The following is a 25571-nucleotide window of genomic DNA, read 5'->3' on the forward strand; positions in this document are numbered from 1 at the left end:
TATGTATTTGTTCTTCAGGGAAATATTTTGTTTATATCCTATGCCCCCTTTTTTTTGAGTAGTCTGTTCTTTTCCTTTTTATTTGTAGGAATTTCTTATATATTCTTTAAAAAATTTTTTTAAATTGGAGTTTGATTGCTTTACACTGTTGTGTTGGTTTCTGCTGTTTAGCAAAGTGAATCAGTTATAAGTACACATATATCTCCTCCCTCTTCAGCCTTCTTCCCATCCCCTCCTTATGTATTCTTGATGATATCCTTGTTGATTATGTCTATTACAGATGTCCCAGTATGAAACATCTTTTCATTGTTCTTAAGATGTTTTCTGATGAGTAGAAATTCTTAATGAAAACAATTTCCATTTAGCACAGAAGTGCTTGATCCATTTTGAGTTAATTTTCTGGTTGGTGTAGGGTAGCAAGTCTGTAATTCCCCATCCTCCTCACCCTACCCCCAAATAACCTTTTTCCCAGCTTTGTTTATTGAATAGTCTTTCCTTTTCCCATTTTTCTGCCATGCTGTGTATGAGAGTGCCACGTGGATGTAGACCTTTTCTGTGCTCTTTTTTCTATTCCACTGAGTATTATTGAAAACAAGTACATGTGTATCATTCCATATCCATCCATTATTAGGTCAGTCTTGCTAACTGACTAATTTGATAATTCATGTATCACATATTCTTGCTCTTTTTGTTGTTGTCTCCTTCATTATCAAGAATAGAGAGAAGTTGGCTGAATTCCACTGTCATGATGGATTTATCAGTTACTTTCTATAGTTTTTTCAATTCTTTCTTTACGTACTTTGAGAATATTGTGTTAGGTGGGTATATGTTTAGAACTGCTATATCTCTTCTTGGTGGGTTAACTGTTTAGTCAATATTTAGTGACCCTCTGTAACTCTACTGATGCTTTTGTCTTAAAGTTTCTTATCTGATGTTAATACAGCTAGACCAATTTTCTTTTTGATAATATTTATAGTGTCTTTTCCCATCTTTATATTTTCCAGTCTTTCTGTGGTCTTTTACTTAATGTATGTACTCTACGGATTTCTCTATTTTATTGGAGTATAGTTGATTTGCTATGTTGTGTTAATTTCAGGCACACCACAAAGTGATTCAGTTCTGTATGAATTTTTAAAAATATTTAATCCAAAAATCTCTGTGTTTTCACTGAGTTTACTGTATCTACATGTTACGATTATTGATTACTGATGTATTTGGACCACTTTTTCCTAGCATACTTTATTAATTTATTCCACTTTTTATATATTTCTTTTCAGTTCTTTCTGCATTCATAAAGTAAATTTTCCTAGCGAGAAGACAAGAACCTTATTTAGCATACTCTCACATCCCTTGGTCTCTTTCACTTTCCAAACTACTTTCATGTTGGTATAATCTAGAATTTTAGTTCTAAAAATATTTCTCTTTTCTTTTTACTTTCTTCTTCACCCCTTCTCCATCCCTGAAGACAACAATAAATATTACCAAGATATTTGATCATCAATAATTGACATATCTCTTGTAGGGTCTCCTGGATTTAATTCTTCTCATATTTGGATACTTTTTTCTAAATTGTGTTTAGTATTGGTCTTTGTATGGTAAAACTTTTGTATGCTTGAGGATGTTTGAATTAAGTCCTTATGCTGGAACAGCAGTTTGTTTGATTTAAGCATTCTGGGTCTAAATTTTCATCCTGTTAATACTTTAAAATCCTTTACTTCCTTGTCTTTTTATATCTAATGTTACTTATTGAAAGGTCTCTTGTCAGTGTGATTCTTATTCATTTGTAAGAGGCTTTTGATATCCTTATTTCAATATAATTTGTTTAGACTTGACTGTTTTCTTATTTCTTCTTTGAATTATCTTAAATATTTAAATATGAAATCTTTTATATTTTTTAATTCTGAGAAGTTTTTTCTGCATTATACATGTTTTTTTTTTCTCTTTGGGACTATTGCTGTTTAAGATGTTGGCTCTTCTCACTTCCCTCTCTCTTTAACAATTTTTTCTCCATTTTTTTTTAATGGTTTACTGTTACTTTTTTTTTTAAATTTTAAAGAAAAAGTTTATTGAAGATCTGAAAAACAATTTCTAAAAGATTAACTTTTCCAGAAAACTGTAGCTACACAATGCATTGAGTCTATCATGTTAAAATGTGCATTAGAGACAAATACAAGCACCATGAAACAAGCCACCGTTCTTCAGCAATTGAGCAAAGATAAAATGCCTAAAGAACAATATGGATGGATAACTCACAAAGGATGGGCTCTTTACTTTAAGCAGCATAAAAAAAAGGGGAGCACAAATGGATGAGTGTTTTCAGTTATGTACACTGAATTGAGCTTTTGGCACTAGGGATCAGAGCATTGTGTCATATAGCATTAACACATATTATAAAAGTGCGTAGTGTCAGAGGAATAGAAACCACCAGTGTTCAAAAGCAGCTTTGTCAACTAAGCAATAAAACACTCTACAGTATGTCTCTCTGTTGTCCATCACTGAATACACTGGCAGCAACTTTGAAATGAAAAAAAGGAAAGAAAAAAGGAGCTGTAACTCCTTTTATTTTCTCTGTTTAAAATCAAACAGAAAACAAACATCAATTTTGTTATGCATGAACATTTCCAAAGTACATTTTTGTACAAAAGAAGGACTAAGAAACAAAAAGGTGTTCATAGAGATCAAATGTGGGTGGGTGCTGGTGCCTCACACGGCTTTCCGATGGTACTCAGGGAGCCACTTCATAATGGCTGGCACTAAACAGAATTGCAGAGTTCTTTGCTAGGTATTTTAGGAAACTGTGAAGATAATTCAGTAATAAGGCAATGCTCTTTTCATCCAGAGGTGTATAGGCCAACATTGCTCCAATTCTTACAGTCTCAGGAGACGTGGCACTCCGTACACCTGGGTGCATCAGGGTGGTCCGCAAGGATCTCAGCGTACTGCGGCCTCTCAAATTTGTAGAGCAGTTGAGTGCCCAGCATCACACGGAAGTACTCCTTTTTCCCAGCCACAACCTCATTGACTGCATACTCCTTATTATCTGATCTGTGTTTCCTCGAGATTTCTTGTAATTTGCATAATCCTCTAAAATGGAATCCACATTCTTCTTGGCAGGAAGATAAAAGAGCTGTTTTTGCTGGGTAATTAAGTCCCAGTCATCAACAAGCCATGGTTTCAGTTCTTGAGGAATCTTTAACTCCAGCTCTGCTAATCAATGTTTCCTGGTTTTTAACAGTAGGATCTACTCGAGCCCTTTTCTTGCAGAGAGGCTGAGGTGTCTCTCCAGTGCTGCCACCATCTCCATTTCCAGATGTCTTCTGTTTGTTCTTTTTTGTTTTCACTTCAGCGTTTTTCTGCTGCAGCCCAGCAGTCTTCTTTCCAGGGGCAGCCCCTCACATCTTCCCCTCTGCATACTGCTTTTGATTGGCTTTTTTGAAGTTCTTGTTGTTTCTGCAGAAACATGTACTTGAGTACTCTGCTTTCTGGAACCCATTCACCCCAATTTTTATTCCAACCACTGTACTGTATAAAGTATTTTACTTGGTTATCCTTTATGGCAACTTTTACACACTTTGCTTGATAAAGAAGAGGCCCATGAAAGCACAGCACTCTCTCACCTCCTGGAATTTAGGCTTCGGGTCCTGCTTTGGCACCATTTATAAGAGATTCGTTGCTGCCGTCTCCTCCTCCTCCTGTTACTTTTTTTTTTTTTTTTTCCTCCTGTTACTTTTTGAGAGAGTTTCTGAATCTGTTTCACTTCACTAGTTGTTCCTCATCTAACTAATTATACTGTACCTTGACTTTTAAATCTTGTTTCACTTAATTTTATTCCTGTATATCTTGTGTAGATTATCTAAGTCCCCATTGCTTTTTTTTTCCTCAGTGCTGAAATGGCAACCCACTCCAGTATTCTTGCCTCGAGTATCCCAGGGAGGGGGAGCCTGGTGGGCTGCTGTCTGTGGGGTCGCACAGAGTTGGACACGACTGAAGCGACTTAGCAGCAGCAGCAGCAGCGGCAGCACTTGTTTATTCTGGCCGTTGTGGGCCATTTGGGCAGTGAAGGGGGAGCAGGCATGTCCCCATTGTTTTTAAGTCCTAAGCCTGAACCTCTTATAAATTGAAATTTTCCCTTTATTGTTTGAAAGAGAGGTTAAAGAAGAAAAAAGTTTTTTTACTTTATAGTCAGCAGATCCATGGCCCCATGGTAACATTTTTCTAAATTGTGTTATTTTAGATATTAGTACTAGGGGAGATAATAGGGACTTCTTTTAGTAGTTTGTTTTGGGGTCAAATATGTTTGAGGAGCAGTGGGCTAAATGAAATGAAACAGGAATTTTTAAGGTAGAGTTATTTCAGAGCCTTTATTATGCTAATAAATAATGTGAATCTTCAATGGGGGAACTTTAATATGTAGTATTATTTTCTCAATGGAAATAGAACACTTTTTGGCTAGCTTATGTTTATACTAAAAGTAATAAGAAACACTTTAAGTTGTCAGTAGCAGTTAAATAAGTTATATTTGCCTGAATGTATGTTTGTTTTAATGTAATTTTTGTTAAAAATTTGTTTCAGGTTAGAAGCCGGATTTATGTGGGTAAGCTCTTTTTTCTATTTTAGATCACATCATTGTTGTTTGTAATTAAATAAACTTAAAAACATGATAACATTAACTCTTTTTTAGGGAGAGAGAAAAAGCTTGCTGTAGAACTTTCTACACTGATTGAAGAAAAATGTAAACTGCTTGAAAAATTTAGCATTGTTCAAAAGGAGGTAAGACATTTTTGAAAATGTTGACATTCATGTTAGGATCCTCTAGGATCCTTACTTTACAGTGCAGGTATTTCTGTGTAAGTTTAAGATTATTAATGCTTTGTTTGCAAAGTATGAGACTTCAGTTGCTTTCATATAACCAGTCTAAATTGTAACCATTGTGATTGGTGCATAGTGATGTCTCATTGTGATTTCGGTTTTTGTTTCCCTGACCGATGAGGTTGAGCACCCTTTGATGTTTTATTGACCATTCGGATATATCCTTTTTGTTTCATGTTGCCTAGTTAATTTTTTTTCACATTTTAAAAATTATCTTTTATCTTTTGAAAATCTTTGGTTATCTTTTTCCTTTTGGTATATATATTTTTCCTTTATTTTGGATACAAGTCCTTTGTCAGATATATGTATTACAAATATCTTCTACTCTATGGTTTGCCTTTATATTTCAAGTGGTGTTTTGGTAAGCAGAAGTTCTTATTTGTAACAGTCTAATTTGTCAATCTTTTCTTTATGATGACTGCTGTTTGTTTCCTACTTAAAATTTTTTTTTTTTTGGCCTACTCAAGGATATGAAGATATTCATCTGTGTCATCTTTCAGAAACCATATTTTTTTTCACTTTTCTTACTTAGTCTTTTTATTAGTTTGATAGGACTGTTATAACACAATACCATGAACTGGATGACTTACATAGAAATTAAGTTTTTCACGGTTCTGGAGGTTCGAAGTCCAGGATCAAGGTGGTGACTGGTGTGGTTTGTGCTGAGGCCTGTCATCTTGACATAACCGCCAATCTCTTAGTCTCTTCTCACATTGTCTTTTCTCTGTGCAGGTGCGCGTTTCTGATGTCTCTCTGTGTCCAAATTTCCTTCACTTGTAAGGGTACCAGTCAGACTGGATGAGAGCCTATCTTAATACTACGGGCTCATTTTGGCTTAATGCCCTTTGAAAGGCCTGTCTTCAAATACAGTCACATTTTGAGGTATTCAGGCTTCAACAAACACATATTGAGGTGAAACTCAGTTCAACCCCAAATTACTCAGTGTCTAATCCATCCAGAATTGCATCTGTGATGTATGATTTAGTGGTTAGTATTTCATATTTTTCATATGGCTGCTGAATATACGAGTACCATTGATTAAAAGGCCATCTTTCCCCTATAGTGTTGTCTTAAATCTTGCGACTGTGTATATCTGAGTCTGTTTTTATAATATTTTCTGTTCTGTTGGTCGATTTTATATGTATATATACACATATATATATTTATATCAGAGAAGGCAATGGCACCCCACTCCAGTACTCTTGCCTGGAAAATCCCATGGATGGAGGAGCCTGGTAGGCTGCAGTCCATGGGGTCACTAGGAGTCGGACAACAACTGAGGGACTTCACTTTCACGCATTGGCGAAGGAAATAGCAACCCACTTCTGTATTCTTGCCTGGAGAATCCCAGGGACGAGGCAGCTTGGTGGGCTGCTGTCTCTGGGGTCGCACAGAGTCGGACACGACTGAAGCAACTTAGCAGCAGCAGCAGCATATATATATATCTTTGCACCAATACCATGCTTTTTAAAAGCTACCTAGCTCGTCTTGGTATCTGACAGTGTAAATCACCAGACTTGTTTTTCGAGATTGTGTCTTTTCATATAAATTTTCAATCACTTCATCAGTTTATCCATGCACATAGCCTGCTAGGAATTTGGGATTACATTGACTATATAGATTACTTTGAAAAGAATTTACATTTTTATAATGTTGAGTATTTATCGATGGACCATGGTATATCCCTCTAATTATGCCTTTTTAAAATTCTCAGTGTTGTTTATACATTTTTGTGTTGAGGTCTTGCACATCTTTTCTTAGATTTATTCCCTGGTATCTGAGGGTTTTGAAACTATTATAGTAGTTTTTTAAATAGCTCTGTTGGGATATAACTCACATACTATACTGTTCACCAATTTAAATTATACAAATGAATATTTATATAATTAGTATATTTTAGTATACTTTAGTATATTTAGTATACTTTTAGTTTATTTACTAACCAAAAAAAATACAAAAACAAAATGTTTTTGAACATACTTTGTACACCCTAAAGGAGCCCTGCACCTCTTAGCTGTCACCCTTCACCCAATCTCCCCTATTCCCAAACTCTAGACCACTTACCCACTTTCTATTTCTATAAACTTGCCCATTCTGGATTCCATTTCACGTAAATGGAATGATATGTATAACATGTGCTTCGTTGTGACTAGCTTTTTAAACCTAACATAATGTTTTCAAGACTCATCCATGTTGTAGTAAATATCAATGCTGTATATATCTTTTTTTGCCAAATAATATTCCTTACCACAATTGACATATCCATTTTTCAATTGATGGTCATTTGGGTTATTGTACTTTTTGGCTGTTATAAATGATGCTGCTATGTACAAATTTTTGTGTGAATATACATTTTAAGTTATTTTGGGTATATACCTAGGAGTAGAATTGTTGGATCTATATTTAACTTTTTGAAGAACTGCCGTATTGTGTTTCACAGTGGCGGTGCTAGTTTATATTTCCACCAGCAGCTTGTGAGTGTTCCATTTTCTCTACATCTTTCCCAATACTTGTTATTATGTCTTTTTGATTATAGCCATCCTAACAGATGTGAAGTGTTGTCTCAATGAGGTGTTTGGTTTTTTAAATTTTATTAAAGTATGGTTGACTTATAGTGTTGTTCAGTGAGGTTTGAATGTACATTTCCCTCATAGCTAGTGATTTGAACATCATACAGATAGGTTTTTCTTTTTTTAATCAGTCTAAAAAATCTTTTTATTTAGACTATTTAGTTCATTTGCATTTAATATAATTTCTAATTTATTAGAGGTCAAATCTACCGTCTTAACTATTTTTCTATTTGACCCATCTGTCCCACATGCCTTTTTCTCTTCTATTTTTGGATTGAAACAGTTTTAAACTAATTCAATATTTTCTACATCAGTGGGTTTGTTAGTTATGGATTTTATTTTTTTAATGGTTATGTTTGAGATTGTAGTGTATATTTTTAAATTATTGAGTTCTAATATAAATTTGTGCTATTATAATACTGCTTAATGAATAGTGCAAAGATCTTAGAATGCTTTAATTCCACTTGCCCCCTTTTATCTATTATATTTTGCCTTTTGCATTATATTTTGCCTTTATGTTTATATAAACCCCCAAATAATTTTATTATTCTTTGAGACAGTTGAGATTCATTTGGATTTATCCACACATTTATTCTTTCCATTACTTTTCATTCTTCCCTTCCTTTCCAGCTTCCCTCTGAGGTGATTTTCTTCCTCTTAAAGGATAGAAGGACCTCCTGTTCTTTTTTTCTGTAACATACTGTTGATAACTCTTAATTTTTGTCTGACCATGTCTTTATTTCTCTGTTTTGTATAATGTTCTTTATAGAAGTCTGAGTTGGCAGTTATTTTCTTTGAGCACTTTGGGGACACCTCATTTTACTTTTTTTTTTCTTGGCATGTTGTTTGTGGGTCAAAGTCAGCTATAAGTTTTATTGAAATTTGGTGTTATGTCTTTTTTTGAATTATTTTTCTCTTTCAATTTCAAAACTTGAAGTATAGTTTTCAGTAGTTAAATAGACATTCTTAAATATGCAGTTCTTTTTATTTTCACAGGTGTATTTGCCCAGGAATCTACCTCCCTCATTGATACATAAAACATTTCTATCACCTTTGTATTTCCCTTGTCCTCATTTTCATTCAGTCCCATACCCCTGCCAGCAACCACTGTTTATATTTCTATCTCCATAAATTAGTTTTTGTCTATTTTAGAGTGTCTGTAAATGAAATCATACTTTTTTGTGTCTGGCTTTTTTTCAGGCAGCATTGTATTTTTGAGATTCACTAGGTTGCATATAGTAGTTTTTTTTTTTTTAACTTGAAAGTAAATTTGCATTATATCAACATACCACATTTTCTTTTATCTGTTTACCTCTGAATGTGGTTATTTGGCTATTATGAAAAAAGTTGCTATGATCATTTTACCTTTTTTGGTGTGTGGGTATATGCTTTTATTTCTCTTCTGTAAGTATCTTAGAATTGGTGGGTCATATGGCAGGAAGTGTATAACTTTATAAGAAACTATGTACCTATTTTTATGATTTTATCTTTGATTTTCAACAGTGTTACTAGCTGTATGGATGTGGTGTCTTCCGTTATTCATCCCTGGGCTTCATGATGTTCCAGAATCTGTGGCTTAATGTCTTATTTGTTTTGGAATTCTCTTGATCATAACTTTTTCAAATACTGTTTTTGCTCTTTTTTCTTCTCCTGCTGGGATTCCAGATACTTGTATTTTAGCTTTTTACTGTATCCCCCATATCTCTTATGTTCTTTTCTGGATTTCTTATCTTTTTGTTCACACTTCAGTCTGGATATTTTCTTCTGATCTAGCTTCCATCTTACTGATTGTCTTCACCTATGCCTGCTGCTGCTGCTGCTAAGTTGCTTCAGTCGTGTCCGACTCTGTGCGACCCCATAGACGGCAGCCCACCAGGCTCTCCCGTCCCTGGGATTCTCCAGGCAAGAACACTGGAGTGGGTTGCCATTTCCTTCTCCAGTGCATGGAAGTAAAAAGTGAAAGTGAAGTCGCTTAGTTGTGTCTGATTCTTAGTGACCCCATGGACTGCAGCCTACCAGGCTCCTCCATCCATGGGATTTTCCAGGCAAGAGTACTGGAGTGGGGTGCCATTGCCTTCTCCGTCACCTATGCCCAATCACCTTTTAAACCTTCTTAATTTTATCTGTTGCCTTTTTTGGTTCTAAAGGTTGTGTGGCTTTTTTTGTAGTTCTTTTTCTTTGGCCCAATGATTGTCTTTTAGTTCCTCTTATATATTAAGCTTACTTATTTTGTTGTCTGAAGGAGAACTCTGTTACTTGAACCCTCTAAGACTGTCTTTTTCTCTTGTTCATTTTTTCTCTTCATTCTCACTCAGATCTTGTTTTCTTGAATGCTGGATTTTTCCATGTTGAGTGTCAATAATGTTATAATATAAATTATTGTGGTAAATTTGAAGCTGTGGATGATGCTGTCTTTCTGCAGTGAGGTTTTAGTGTTGCTTTTCATGGAATTGGTGGGTCAGGGGGCAGGTATAGTTTGGAATAAAATTTATAGTACTTTTACTTACAGTGTTGCTTTCTTTCAGTATGAAAGCTTAGAGTCATCTTTAAAGGATGCCAGCTATGAGAAGGAGTCAACAGAAGCACAAAGTTTGGAGGTAAGAACAAATAGATACTTATAAAAGTTAAAGGAAAGGTTCTTTCTAAATGACATAAACTTTAAAAGTCATGTATCTTCTCAAAACTCACATTTCTTGGATATTAAAACTTAAAGAAATTTAAGTTAAATATAAGAAATAAAATGTTATAAGTAGCATAAGGTATTTTAAAATTTTGAGCCTTTGTTGATGATTTGTTTTGAGTGAAGCATATTCGGTTGACTATCATCTAGAGTTATATAGAGGCTCTTAATTCTTCATTTCTGGGAAATGTATTAAGATAATCATTCTTTTTTTGGCTCAGTTTGCTCCAGGAAGGAAAAATACAATTCACTTTCATAAATTTAGGAATAGTTTGAAATAATAATTATGTAAGTTGAGGCAGTTCTTGCCTTTCCCTCATCAAAGGGTTAGGAGCTGACTAGAATGTTACACACAGTGATGTGCTGGTATCTAAAAAGTAGGAGCCTTCATTTGTAATACCTGCTGAGTTCTGTTGTGTAAATACTCCTACCATGACCAATTTCAAGGTACCAACATGATGCCACTGAATGTGCAGTTTGGAAGAAATACAGAGTTGGGTCTCCTGAGCCAGGTTTGATTTGGCTAATAATAAGGAAGCAAAGTGCAATAATCTGTCATTTAGCTAAGTTATGATGGATAAGGGTTTGTAATAGGAGTGTCATGCTACTATTTAGAGATGGAAGTGTTGTAAAAAGCATAGTAATATTAAAATAGAAAATGATGGACTTCCTACCTTCGGTATGTGTTCAGTTTAGCTTGGCGTTCTCCATCACTGATATCTATAATCATCAAAGCATATGGATCAGAATTTCCTAGTAGAGTCCAAAGGAAGTCATAAGTTGAATTCCAAATAAAATTGAATTCTTAACCTTTTTTTTTCTTTATGTTACTGATTAATATTCTCAGGCACTTGTTGAAATTATTATATTTTTATAATATTTTATTTATTTATTTTATTTGTAATTTATTAGATTGAATAAAATAGAATTTCATAAGGAATTTAATATGCTGGCAAAAGAACAAAAACTGAAGAGTAAATATGTTTACTTAAGCTTTGCAATGTTGTAGATAAAATAAAGCACACCAATTTATTCTTAGCATTGAATTTTTACTTTAAAATGAATATTTTGGAAGTTTTTCTCTAATTTTAGTAGTTTTTTGAAACATACAGTGTTTATTTTCAAGATTGGTAAACATAGTTGAATATAAACTATAATGTGGTACAGTTACAAAAATTGCTGTTTGAATCTGTAGATAAAATCCAAATATCCGGGTAATTTTGATTCAAGTAAGAGAACTCATATAATCAGGTAGTCAAATTTGGGGAAATATATGCATATATATATTTTTACTGAATATATGTAAATATGCTTTTTAATCAGTATGATATAATATGTACTTATTTTACTTTTATTTTGGCTTGCATTAAGTTCTTTGATTCTTTTGGTTTATTTTTCTTTTAACAAGTTTGTTGAAGGATCACAAATATCAGAGGTATGTTTATTTCAGTATTTAAATTCCAATTGGATAATCCAATAACTAATCATTTAAAATTAAAAAGAAAATATATCTTAATTCAGTGTAGAATATTATCTTGATTGTCTTTTGAGTTTATTTTTGATTTTATGTATTGAATTATATGAAATTGGACTTTTTCTCATTGCTTCTTTTATAATGTTTTAGAGCAGAAGCTGGCAAACTAGGCTCTGAGCTCTCCACCTGTTGTTGTAAATAAAATCTTACTGAAACATAGCCATGTTCATTCATTTATGTGTTGTCTCTGCTTTCTCACTACTTATGTATATGACTTTAGCCGGAACAGAAACTGCATGGCTTTCAAGCCTAAAATATTTACTATTTCTTTACAGAAAAAGTTTGCTAACACCTGCTAGTATTGCTATTATTTCAGTGTTATGAAAATGAACAAATATATAAACTAGACTTATTTAACTTACAGTGTGTGGTTTTGATTACATTCATCTGATTTATCTTCATCAAATATTCCTATGACTGTCTTATAAAGTTTTCTTTCTCTTTCAGGCATTCTATGAAAAGCTGACTGGGTCCAAATCTGAACTTGAGGATGAAATACTCACTCTAGAAAAAGAGTTAAAGGAAGAGAAATCTAAACATTTGAAGCAAGATGAGTTGGTAGGACTTTTGTGTTTGAGGAGACTGTAGGAAAAAGAAAGTTATTGAGTTAAAAAAAATTATATGATATCGGTTAAAGTATTACATGCACTGTAAAAAGAAAAAAGTCCAAAGAATACAGAAGGCTATAAAGTGGAGAATAAAATTTTCTGGATCCTCTAGCTCTTTTCATTTGTTAGAGTTAACATTATTATGTTACATTTCTTGCATATTCATGTAGAAATTTTCTATTTGTACTATGGAATAGCTCACATAAATCATTTAAGTTGAATAATCACATACATAGTGGTTTTGGTTTTTTATTACTCTGAAAGTGTTTTAGGAACTTAAAATTCCCTTTATTTGTCTTTATTTTAAAATCTGTCTTAAGGATGATCTTAATGTGTGTGAGATTATTTAGTAAGATACAATGCTAGTAGCCTTCTTATATATAACTTAAGTGTTAAGAAATATTAAAGATGAGTTGAAATACTATTGTTTTATAACTTTCATATAAAATCCCTTTAAACATATAGCTGTGAAGTTTTCTTAATCTGAATTCTCACTTTTGGAGCAAAAGTGTTAGGTTAATAATATACTCGATAGAAATGGCATCTTGAAAACTGGAGGAGTTCAGTAAATACTTGTTGATTGATACTGTCTTTTTAGATGTCAGACATTTCAAAAAGGATCCAGTCCCTAGAAGATGAATCCAAGTCCCTCAAATCACAAGTAGCTGAAGTAAGTTGAGTTATTTTAATAGGGCTATTGCTTTAAAAATCATTTACATTTTGCTATTACTTTTATGATTAAAGAATTAAATATTAGAATTTAGATACAGTTTTTTAAAAATGTATATTATTATTTTTTAATTTAAATTTATTTAGTTTAATTGGAGGCTAATTATTTTACAATATTGTATTGGTTTTGCCATACATCAACATGAATCCGCCACAGGTGTAAAATTTAAATAAAATTTAGTTTATTTTTAAACTACTTTAAAAAGTAGTTTAAAAAAATTTTATTTATTTTTGGCTGTGCTGTGTCTTTGCTGCTGTGCGGGCTTTTTCTCTAGATGTGGACAGTGGGGGCTAATTCTCTAGTAGCTATGCAAGGGCCTCTCGGTTCAGTGGCTTCTCTTGCTGGAGAGCGCAGGTTCTGGGTGTATGAGGCTCAGAAGTTGCCTTATGTGGACTCAGTAGCTGTGGCTCCTGGGCTCTAGAATATAGGCTCAATAGTTGTAGCAAACGGGCTTAGTTGCTCCTTGACACGTGGAATTGAACCTGTGTCTCTTGCATTGACAGGCAGATTCTTTACCACTGAGCCACCAGGGAAGCGCTAGATACAGCTGTAAAATACAAAGTATCTGAGGAAAGTTCATTTTTTTCATTGAATAATATTTATTGAGCCATAGCTGTATATACTGTTCACTGTTGAAGGTGATTGGCACTTAATATTAGTAGACAAAGTGGACAGAAAGGCTCTTGTGGATTTTAAGTTCTAGTGAGAGAGACAACAGAAAGTTAATTGAAGTTGCCAGGTAGTACATAGAAGGTTATGAGAGGTTAAATCATTTGTCCAAAGTCATGTGGCAAGTTAGTGGCAGAGCAGCTAGGCCTTGAGTGACTAGACCTTGAGTTTAAGCCAGCCTTTTTCCTGCTATAGCATGCTGCCTCTCCTATTAATATTGGCGCGTTTTAACCTTTAATTCCATGTTTCAAGGAGTGTGTATAAAAAAGGGCTGTTAAACTAATTCTTGTAATCCCATTATGTTGTATTTTACTTAGGCCAAAACAACCTTCAAAATATTTCAGATGAATGAAGAACGACTTAAGATAGCTATAAAAGATGCTCTGAGTGAAAATTCTCAGCTTCAAGAGAGCCAGAAACAGGTTTGTACTGTAAAGGGACTCCTCAACTTGTGAGTATATAGTTATAAATGTTCTGGGCATACTCATGACTGACTCATGCTAGGGGCAAAGTGGGCTATTTCCGGAAACCACAAGAGCAGGGCAATCTCCTATGTATCCTATGGTGTCTCTTTTGTATAGGATACAAAGGTCTATATTCCTGGAACCCTCTTCCCCCAGGAGTGAAAGTAAGCCTGGACACTCACCATTTTGATAATAATAGCAAATAGCATTTAGCACAAAGCTTCAAAGCCAGATTGTAGGAGAGCAGAGAATATGATGAGAGTTACTGCAGCTAGGGGCCTAAAGGCAGAAGTGGTCGTGGTGGCAGATATAGTAAGGATTTAACTTTTGTCTTCTTCCTCCTCACATATGTGGACACTGCCACATACCCAAACATATTTCCTCTCCAACTATTCTCCCAATACAGTTAGAATTTTTCAGTGGGAAATTTTTTTAATGATAACATTATTTATAATTTCCTAAACATTGTTCACAGCTGAGTCACATGATATGCTCTGATTATGTGTTCTGTTTCACTCAAATTTTTATTTGCCATAGAGTTAATAATTGTCTTGTTTTATACCTATCTGTAATTTATCTGTATTTCAATCATAAATGTCTCTTTTAGAGATTATGTAAATATTTTGTGTGTGCAAAGGCTTTGGTTAATCTAATTTCATTTTTCCCTTGAAGCAGTACTTTCTGGAGCCTTCCATCCTCCTAGTTCAGTAGGAACTTGTTCTCTAGGTCTGTTATATTTCTGCCGTTCTGAGATTTCACTTCACCCCTGTCCTTTGACTTGTCTTTCGTCTGTGTTGGATCTTCCATTTCCTATGTCATGCGTGTACTTTGTGTGGTAAATTCCCTTGATTATCTTCCTGAGAAAAAGCATAGGAGGAAACTTTTTAAGAAGTTTCATGACTTAGAATGTCTTCTCTCATACTGTTAACATTTTGGTTGGATATCTTCTGGGTTGCAATTTTTTTTTTTCCTTGAAATTTTGACATTATCGCTCTATTGTCTTCATTTTCCAGACTGACTTGTGAGAAGTCAAGTGCTGTTTGGATTATTGAACCTTTTTTGTTACCTACTCTTTTCCCCTGTGGAAAATTTTAGTATCTTTCATTATTTCCAGTTCTCTGAAATTTCACAATGATATGGCTTAGTGTGGGTCTTTTCCCATATGTTTGTTGGTTACACTGTGTCTGGAAAGTCTTGCTCATGATTCAGTTCTCGGAAATTTACTTGAATTATTTTGTTCAACTTGGGGTGTATTTTGTATGATGTATGAAATTATTTGAAAATGTCTTTTTTGGTTTCTTTATGACTATGAAACTTTTGTTCACTTGTTCTCTGATATTTTCTACTTGTGAGAATTCTTTGTTATTTTGCTTATGCTTTTTACTGATTTCATGGATGCAACGTCTTACTTTGCTGAGGAGGTCATGTTTTTTTTCCCCACTCTTTTTTTTTTTTCTTATTCCTGAGTTGCCTCATTTCCTTCAAGTTCCTTTGTGTCTGCTTTAGTCTATATCTTTTGTCTAAGATGTTTGGTGATTCATGGGTGTCTGTTTATTTAATAGTAGGGCTCTCCAAATCTAGTTGGAAGCCCTGTGTGTGTTTCTTGTGGGTCTTTCTACACAGTAATCTGGCTAGGGTATTTCATTGGAGGGTCCCCAGTTATTGGTATTCAAATACCATTTTCCACAGGGATGAATTCTCCACAGTTCCTGTTTGGGGAAGTATAGGGTTGTTTGTGAACACTGAGGTAAGCAGCTTAGTGAGGTAAGGAGGGCTGGTATCTCACTATTCAGTAAGTCAGTTTTCACTTAATGCTATTATGTTTACAGCTTATTACTCACACCTTTACCTGGGTCAGGTGTCCCAGAGTTTCAGATTCTAGCTCTCCAGAGAATAACCTTCCAGGCTTTGGCCAGATGTGTGTATGTGTGTGTGTAAGTGTGTGTGCACATGCCTGTGTTTGTGCATGTAAAAGAGAGAGGGAGAGAGGGATGGCCTGAGAATTAGAGTGTTTGTATATGTATGTGTGGGGAGATCATGGGGTTTTCTCTAACTAGTTTTCATACAGACTTTTGAGTAGTCCTTCTCTTTTCATTCCATTTAGAAACTAGTACTTGTACCTGCAAATCATGAGCCTTCCTGGTTTGTATCAAGTCAACGCTACTTTTAGACTCTACCATCTTCTGCCTTAGATTTCAATTGTCTGGTCTTTTACCATGCTTCCATCACTTTCCACTTCTGGAACTATCTTTTTCTTCATCACATTTTGTCTTTTTCCTTGTGGGTTTATGCTTTTTTTCCCCCTTAAACATTTTTACTGTCATCTTAGTAGATTTCAGGTGAAAGTGGCTGGTATCAATACATCCTGTGTTACTTTTGCTGTGTTATCAATATAGTCAAAGGTGACCTTCTGTACACTGAAAATATTTCATCTAGATTGCCTTACTCTTTATAGCTGCTTTAATCTAACTCCTTTTGGTCATCAGAGTTTTTGAAATAAACTGTTCTGTATGCATTGACTCCATGTTCTAACACATTCCTTCTTTAACCTTATAAGACGGCTTGCTATGTATGCAGTCTCCTTAGTAACTCACTAAAGATCAGCCAGTCACCAAATCCAAGTTTTAGTCTTCAATTCTTATTTATTTTTAATCTGTCAAAATTGTCTTATTTTACTAACATCTGTGGAGAAAGACTAGTTTTTTGTATGCCAGGGAATATGCTGATGAAGGCTTGATTTTGCTGGGAAACCCAGTAATTACTATTTAATAGAATAGAGTTTTAAAGATTAAATAAAATTGGCCTTTTTTCCATGTGTATATATATATATATATATATACACACATACATCGGCTGATTCTTTTGTAAATCACTTGCTGGTTCTGTTTTTGGGGGAGGAGACCTATTTTTCTTATTGACTTCTAAAAGCTTTTTGCATATTGCAGTTATTAACCCTGTGATATATATAAATATTTCTTTCTAGTCACTTGCTTGTTTTTATATTTTAAATTTTATTTCTGTTATTTTTTGATTTGTAAAACTTTAAGCATTACGTAGTTGAGTTTATCTTTTATGACAGTCTTTACCTTTTATTCATGTTGAGAGAGTTCTCCTCTGTAAAAGTCTATACAGTAAAAGATTGTTTATGCAGAATTTGATCTATTTTAGATTAGGCTATTTCTGAAGGTTAGTTAGCCATAAAATAGCACATGATTAAGAAATAAATTTTAATATAAATAAGGTGTGACATGTTATATGGGATATAAAGAATGGCAAGAAATGGCCAAATCTAACAAATGTGTCTCAGAAAGCTTTTAGTTTGATATACATTTATCATGTAAGTAGTTGAAGAATGTTAAAGTCTGTTATTTTACTTTAAAGCCCACGTTTTAAAAGTTCTTTGAAAAAAGGAGCCCTTCCTCCCTTCCCTCCTTTCTTCATGACACTCCTTCTTCCCCACCACCTCATTTTTCCTCACTCTTCCTAGCAACACACTGCGTTGCATAATATTTATTAGTGGTGCATGCGTGCTCAGTTGCTAAGTTGTGTTGGACTCTTTGGAACTCCATGGACTCTAGCCCACCAGGCTCTTCTGTCCATCGCATTTCCCAGGCAAGAATATTGGAGTGGGTTGCCATTTCTGTCGCCAAGGGATCTTCCCAACCCAGGGACCAAACCCAGGCCTCCTTCACTGGCAGGCAAATTCTTTACCACTGAGCCACCGGGGAAGCCTATTTATTAGTGGTGCACCTAGGTATATATAAATAAGTGCATCTGCACCTGAGTTTGATGCAATAATATGAATTACTTCCTCTTTTTGTGAGGTTCTTTTAATGATACACCTTATATACATAAGTGTGAAAGTGAAAGTCGCTCAGTTGTGTCCAACTCTTTGTGACCCCATGGACTGTACAGTCCATGGAATTCTCCAGGCCAGAATACTGGAGTGGGTAACCTTTCCCTTCTCCAGGGGATCTTCCCAACCCAGGAATGGAACACAGATCTCCCGCTTTGCAGGTGTATTCTTTACCAGCTGAGCCACAAGAGAAGCCCATGAATAAGTGTACCTGCATATAAATATGATGAGATAATAAGAGTTGCTTTTCTTCTTCTTTGGGGCTTAAATTTTAGCTTTTACAAGAAGCTGAAGAATGGAGAGAACAAGTGAATGAGCTTAATAAACAGAAAATAACATTTGAAGACTCCAAAGTACATATGGAACAAGTTCTGTGTGATAAAGAAAATCAGATTAAGGTAAACAGCCCTGCTAGTTTAATGACTGAGTTAAGCTAAAACTTTATACTAATTTTGAAATATAAAAAGTTTTGTTTTTAGCAGCTTTTATTTTGAGGAGATGTACTTTTTGGCAAACATTACTAGTTGTACTGTGTTTTTATCCGTGTTGCCAAATGTTCTTTGAAAACTTGTAGATTTGTAGTGTGTATACACACATACACACACACACACATTCTCTGTGTCCTTTTTTCTTCTCTCTTCTGTTTTAGCCTAGATATTTAATGAAGAAAGACAAAAGATTTTGGATTTTGGCTTTTATCTTAAGATTGCCATCTTTTTTCTTAATGAGAAGAGTTGGAAAGAATTTTATAAATTGGACAAATGAAATTATATGCATTGAATATAAATATGAATATCTTTAATGCCTAGATTAACTGGTATATGTACTTTTACAGAGATGAATATTTTAAGTAAATCTAATTGTACTTTAACTCCATTAGGAATAAGATAATTGGTATTACTGTTATGATTTATTGATTTTTTCCTACTTCTTATCTCTCCCTTCTACCAGTTTTTCCTGCCTACACTTTTAAATCTTAATAGATACTCAAATATTGTTTATTGTATTAACTAATAAGATGTACAACTAACATTCTGTAACCTGCATAGTGAAGTGGATGATGTCATCTTGAAAGCTATACATTTACACTATTTACTTCACTACTAAGGATGTTTTTGGGGCTTCCTCAGTGTCTCAACAATAAAGAATCCACCTGCCATTGCAGGAGACCTGGGCTCGATCCCTGGGTTGGGACAGTCCCCTGGAAGAGGGCATGGCAACCCATTCCAGTATTCTTGCTTAGAGAATCCCATGGACAGAGGAGCCTCTCTAAGAAAATTCAAAAAGTACTGTAGCAAAACCTCTGATGTTCCAACTTAGATTCTGTTTTACAATTTCTTTTTCTATTTGTCAGTTGTGTCAGTTGATTCCCTCGGCTAGTTGTTTACTTGAATAAATTGAATCTGTGAAATCTCTTTTTTCATATATCATGTACGTTACTTGGGGATTTGTTTAACTTCACACAAAATTTACTCTCACGTTAATGACTACTCTTACTGTGGCTGGTGAGAAATACCATGTAAGAAATATTTTGTTACTGTATAGTCATGTGGTACGTTTAGAAAAAATGGGCCATTACTAGGTATTATATTTATTTGATTTGGGCTTTCTTCGTAGCTCAGACGGTAAGGAATCCACCTGCAATGCAGGAGACCTGAGTTGGAAGATCACTAGAGAAATGAATGGCTACCCAGTCCAGTATTGTTGCCTGGAGAATTACAGTCCATGGGGTCACGAAGAGTCGGACCTGACTGAGCGACTGACACTTTCAGTTTTCACTTTTCATATTTGATTTAAGAGTAACCAGTTGTTATTTTTAACTTGTACACCTTAATAGTAAATAAATGTTAGTTTCTGAGAGCATTTACATATTTTATGCTGGGTAGAGAGTAAGAGCTCATGTACTTTTATCTGTGTGGATTAATTTTTAGACTACGGTTGTGCATTCAGAGGTTATAAAGCCAGCATAAGGCATTACCCTCTTTTGTTTCCCCCTTTGGTAAATGTCAAGTCTCTGACAGAGCGCTTACGAAAGATGAAAGACTGGACTGCTGTGCTTGGTGAAGACATTGCAGACGATGATAACTTGGAATTGGAAATGAAGAGTGACTCAGAAAATGATGCGTACCTAGGTATTAAGTCATAACTCATCTTCTTTTACTGAAAATGACGACTGGCTCTGGTATATCCTTTTAGTTCCCCATGTGCTGTTATAATACTCTTTATATACTTGTGTAACATTCTTTTCCTCTCTCACTATCCCTCGTGGTTTTGTCAGCTAGGATAGCTCCATTTCAGTAAATCTGTCTTCAGCGCCTCAGATAGATAGACTTTCAGCCTTCCTCACCTCTGTTCTTTTTGTGTGTTGTACATCATAGCAGTCTTTGGCTTCCCTGGTGGCTCAGTGGTAAAGAATCTGCCTGCAGTGTGGGGACTCACCTGCAATGCAGGATACGCATGTTTGATCCCTGGTTCAGGAAGATCCCCTGGAGAAGGAAATGGCAACCCACTCCAGTATTCTTGCCTGGGAAATCCCATGGACAGAGGAGCCTGGTGGGCTACAGTCCAAGGGGTCACATGAATCGGACATGACTTAGCAACTAAACCACCACCACGACCATAGCAGTCTTCATACTGCGTCATAATTCTTTCCATGCCTGTTTTCCCCTGTACTGTAAGCCGATCAAATGGATGGGTGAGTAGTTGGAAAATTGAGTGTTATATAAATGAACGCCTTAGGATGCATTTTTTTAGATTCTTCATATGGTGACAGTACTTTAATTTTGACCATCCCAAAGTCTATTGCCGTTGCTGGTTGCAGTATGAAAACTCAGCAAAAGTTAGGTTCCCTATAGCCACTTAGTATATTTTCAGAACAGTTCTTTTGACTTTAAAAAAGAACATCTTGTTCTTGTTTTGATATATAGACTCACAGAAGACTGTAAGAACAGTACAAAAGAGGTCTCAGGTATCTTCATTGAGTTTCCCCCAATGATAGTTTCTCTGACTTTTGTAACCTTTCTCTTTTCTCTCCCTCCGTCCTTTATATCAGTAAAAAATGTGTTAAGGAGAAGGAGTGATTTTTTTAAAGAATTTCTTTCATGATAACATTAATGTCTTGGAAGAAAAGTACGCTCCAAAGTAAATACATATAGTTCTGTTTGTACTTTTTTACTTCTGCTTTATCTTGTAATTAGTTATTATGAGAAAGCTCATGGTTAATGTTATTTTAATTTGGAATATAATTCTGCTCATATTTTGTCTGATGAGGAATTCTAAGAATAATCGAAACTGGGGGCTAGATTTAGGTGACTACCAAATGTTTATTTTAACTCTGTTTTTGGAGTTAGTGGTGAAGAACCATGTTACAGGATACTATGATAATTCCATTGCTTTTTTGGTTTAGCTTCCTGGGAGCAGGTCTGAGGCCGTTGTGCCTTATGTTAAATTCTTTATTGTAACAAGGGATTATAAAGCTCTAGTTGAGTGAACTAATAAAATCATTTGGCTGTCTGTTGTGGCATTGTACTGTTTTATCAAGTTATTATGGTTTTGTTTTTCGTTATAGATAATCAACCAAAAGGAGCTTTGAAGAAACTGGTTCATGCTGCTAAGGTTTGCATTACTACATAAGAATATAGAGAAACAAATAAAGCATGGATTAAATCCATATATCCTAGTAACTGTTTTAAATGTCTATTTTATGGTTACCGTATAAGTGATAGAAGTTTTAGAAGTGATCAAAATTTTCTTCAGTTGCTTTTTATTTTTTTTATGGTAACTAGATATTCATATTGTTAGGTTTTAGAATTTATTGCAATAAAAATTTTCAAGGTGTGCACTCATTTCTTTGGATAAGGACTGTATTAATATTTGCTACATATTTTCCCATACTTTCCTCTTTGGATGTTCTTCATTCTCAGGTCTCATGTTTTCTAATATTCTGTTGCCCTGTATCTTATCTTGAGAAGTATGTACTAGATTTGTTTTCTTGTGGTTTATCCCTATTCTCTTTCATCCTGGTAGTGGTATCCTGATCTTTATTGATCTATGTGAAGTTTCAGTAATGTAGTTTGAAGGGTGCTTTGATCAAAATTTATGTGCTGAAAGCAAACAGCTGCTGTTCAAACATTAATCACTGGTTTCTTTATTCCTGTTTTGAGGTTTACGTGTGTTGATGACTTTGCTAACTTTCTAAGATGGAAACTCCACTGTTGGCTTGTGTAGTCTGGGCAGTAATTTCATTGGAGTGTAAAAGAGCTTCAAAGGATTAGGATGGTATATTGAGATTTTTGTTTGTTTTGGTATAATTGTTTAATGTTGCTTTTTTTCTTCTCCTTCTCCCATTCTTTGAAGTTAAGAGCTTCTTTAAAAACCCTAGAAGGAGAAAGAAACCAAATTTACACTCAATTATCTGAAGTTGATAAAACAAAAGAAGAGCTTACAGGTAGATAATCTATAGATTTACAGAGTTTCTCTAAATAAATATGTCTCCTTATAGAGAACAGAACATTAATTGAATCAATTATGGGGAGATACAATTTGATTTTTTTTTTTACTTTTACTTTTGTTCGTTATTTGTGAAAAGTTAGTCTGAGTTTTTATTGTTGGTAAAGCTGTATCGTTTCCTCCATATTTATATAAAATCAATGGCATTATTTTAAAAAAAACCTGTAAAGCTGTACTTTTAATTTCAGTGTCAAATATTTGGTATGGTTTTAGTTGTTTAAAAGTAGCAAATTAAAACTTAATTTAAAAAATCTTTGTTAATTGCAAATTTGATTTTTAGTAGTGGTACTTCTATATTTCATAGATCTTTTTCTGGTACAGCTTTTTCCTCTAATGTCCTTGCATAGTATATTAACATATATGGGAATGATGTTAGACCTGTAGAACTGATGTTTTTTATCATTGAAAAGATTTGTTTTTTAATTTTGCTGATAGCATTTTTTTTCCTAAAGTGAACAAATACTGTTATGTTCCAAAATTTTAAAAGTTGATGTAAGTAACATTCCATTTTGTAAAAAAAAAAAAAAAAAAATCAGCATAACTGTTAGCAAAAAAAATGATGGAAGGACATTCTCAAATGTCAGCCATGATTCTCTTTGAATATGGGATCATGGACAGATTTCTGTTTTCTTTTTACTTATCTATATTTCCAAAAATTTCTAAAATAGGTAAACTGTGTTTATAATAAGACATCTTTTGAAAAGGTTGAACCACCAAAGGTACAGATTATTTAAAAAATTATTATTGCCCTATTCACATGGTACTGGTAGTTGGGTTATTTTTGAATTTTGAAAAACATTAATATTAACTTAAAGTTTTGCTAATGTATAGTACTGAAAGCCTATACTTTTAGTACTCCTATATGGGAGTACTAAAATCTCCTATAGGGGAGATTTACAAGAGGAAAAGATATGAAGCCTACTTTCAAGGAAGCCCTATTTTAGTACATTAACAGGCTTTCAGTGAGGAACTTGTAGTAAGTGCTAGGATAGTAATGAATTTGCTCACCAGTTACCCCATCACTTAATATGGTATCTTGGCAAATTACTAATTTTCTAAAACTAGTTTTGGAGACTTTGTGTCCCTTCTTGCAAATCTTTCTTATTTTAGGGAGTCATGAAAGATAAATTTCTATAATTGGTCTTCTATTCAGAACAGAAAGGTTTTCTTCTGAATTGTTTCTCCTCTGACCCTGCCGTTTTTGGTAATCATTTACAGTGTTATTTTAAGATACAGAGGATTTGAAACAAAATAGTTAAGGTAGAAGTGAAAAAATATAATGAAGGTTTAAATGTTGGTTTAATTTTTTTTTAAATAGAGATGATCCAATTTTAAAAGAAGTAATATCCAACATGAATGTCAGTTAAGTGACTTAACAATGGCTTGTTAAGAATTGTTAAGATGACATGGCAATAGCTTAAGGCCAAAGGTCAACAAACTTTACTGATCTAGATTTAAAAATTTCTTGGAAAGACAAGCTGTGGACAATTTCCTGCACATTTAATCATTTAATGTTAAGGTATTAAACTATCTTTTTGGTGTGTGTATTTAATTAGTAGATGTTTTAGAATAATTATATAACATTACATAAATCAATAAAATTCTAATGATTGTTAGTATGATTTTGGAATTGTCCTGTTTAGGCAGAGTGAGTTTTGCCTTGTTTCAAGATTTGTGGTATGGTCGTGATTCATACCCATTTTCTGGGGAGATGTCACCTTAGTCTTAGAGGAGTTGAATTATGTTGAAAGAGAAATAATTTATCTAATTAGTACATCCACTAATTATTTTATAGTAATAATTACTTAGAAATGTTTATTTTAATTTTCATTGATGATTCTTTTAGGTTGAAACAAAGCTAAAATTGGTATTTTCTTTCCCAGTCTTGATCTGGTGTAAGCCAGCAGGACTTTGGGGTATTCATTATCAGAAGATCCAAATTTCTGGCTTGATTTTTAACATGTATAAAAATTTTGGCTTAAAAAGAGGCTGGGTAGAAGTATTAATTGGTAAACAACTTTTTATTAGGGAAAAAAGATGCATTATTAATCATGTAGGAGAGATTCACAGAAAATATTAGGCTAAAGTATTTGCCGTCAAAATCCTCATCACCAAAACTTTGAGAATTTTAGTGACTTTGTCTACTAGACTGAAAATTAGATGCTAGAATTAAAGAGTACTCAAGGTTTTAGAATTTTTTTTTAGGAAATCCTTAAATAATAAAAAAAGTTATAATAATTTATATAGTTCTTAACATGTTAAAGTGAACAAAATATCCATTTTCTGTTGGAAAGAATTTAGTTTATTAATAATTAGTTTTTGTAATTTTTATTTTTATAAAATATTAATGTATATCTCAAAATATTTGCTCCCTTAATTGTGATTTAAAAAATTTTTCTGTAGAGTGTATTAAAAATCTCCAGACTGAACAAGCGTCTTTACAGTCAGAAAATACACAGTTCGAAAGTGAAACTCAAAAACTTCAGCAGAAACTTAAAGTAATGACTGAACTATATCAAGAAAATGAGATGATACTTCACAGGTAATAAATTATGTTGGTCACTCCATTGAGTGGCAAATAAAAAAGCTTAAAAATGTTTTGCATTCAGCTTATGTGATTATTTAGGCTTCCCCTTGTGGCTCAGCTGGTAAAGAATCCACCTGCAATGTGGGAGACTTGGGTTTGATCCCTGGGTTGGGAAGATCCCCTGGAGAAGGGAAAGGCTACCCACTCCAGTATTTTGGCCTAGAGAATTCCACGAACTGTATAGTCCATGGGGTCACAGAGTTGGACACGACTGAGCAACTTTCACTTTCACTATGTGGTTATTCAAAGTTCTTAATTTATGATTGGGTTGCATTTCATCAGTTTATTTTAAGACAGTTATTTGATTTTGAAACATTTTTTCTTCAGTGATAAAAATATAAATGATAATGGTGAACTCTTAAAGCTTCTGTATTAGTAGTACTGTATTGGATAAGGTGCTTTACAATTTGAGTCTATAATATTAAATTCCACACTCAGGTACATTTGTTTTTTTCTTACATGTGATGTCTTTATTGATATTTGCAGGTTGCTTTA

General features: G+C 34.0%; 1 protein-coding gene and 1 pseudogene across 21 annotated transcripts in view; one reads left to right on the forward strand and one right to left on the reverse strand.

Moving 5' to 3' along the window:
• Window positions 1–25571, forward strand: part of MIA2 (MIA SH3 domain ER export factor 2) — a 96545-nt gene that overhangs the window by 41247 nt on the left and 29727 nt on the right. For 12 of the 21 annotated variants that reach the window (XM_012098847.5, XM_012098850.5, XM_042235316.2 and 9 more), the window contains 12 exons: window positions 4573–4594; window positions 4682–4770; window positions 9965–10036; window positions 11528–11554; window positions 12101–12211; window positions 12860–12931; window positions 13978–14082; window positions 18256–18378; window positions 19992–20112; window positions 21549–21595; window positions 22337–22427; window positions 24893–25031. In XM_012098847.5, coding sequence (XP_011954237.2) covers window positions 4573–4594; window positions 4682–4770; window positions 9965–10036; window positions 11528–11554; window positions 12101–12211; window positions 12860–12931; window positions 13978–14082; window positions 18256–18378; window positions 19992–20112; window positions 21549–21595; window positions 22337–22427; window positions 24893–25031 — 1019 coding nt within the window. Of the gene's footprint in view, window positions 1–4572; window positions 4595–4681; window positions 4771–9964; window positions 10037–11527; window positions 11555–12100; window positions 12212–12859; window positions 12932–13977; window positions 14083–18255; window positions 18379–19597; window positions 19844–19991; window positions 20113–21548; window positions 21596–22336; window positions 22428–24892; window positions 25032–25571 lie in introns of those variants that run through there. The other 9 variants (XM_012098849.5, XM_012098851.5, XM_060401826.1 and 6 more) reach the window with 4 other exon arrangements.
• On the reverse strand, window positions 2544–3656 carry LOC101102935 (mortality factor 4-like protein 1; annotated as a pseudogene).

Source organism: Ovis aries, chromosome 18 (genome assembly GCF_016772045.2).
Source record: "Ovis aries strain OAR_USU_Benz2616 breed Rambouillet chromosome 18, ARS-UI_Ramb_v3.0, whole genome shotgun sequence".
NCBI classification, from domain to species: Eukaryota; Metazoa; Chordata; class Mammalia; order Artiodactyla; family Bovidae; genus Ovis; species Ovis aries.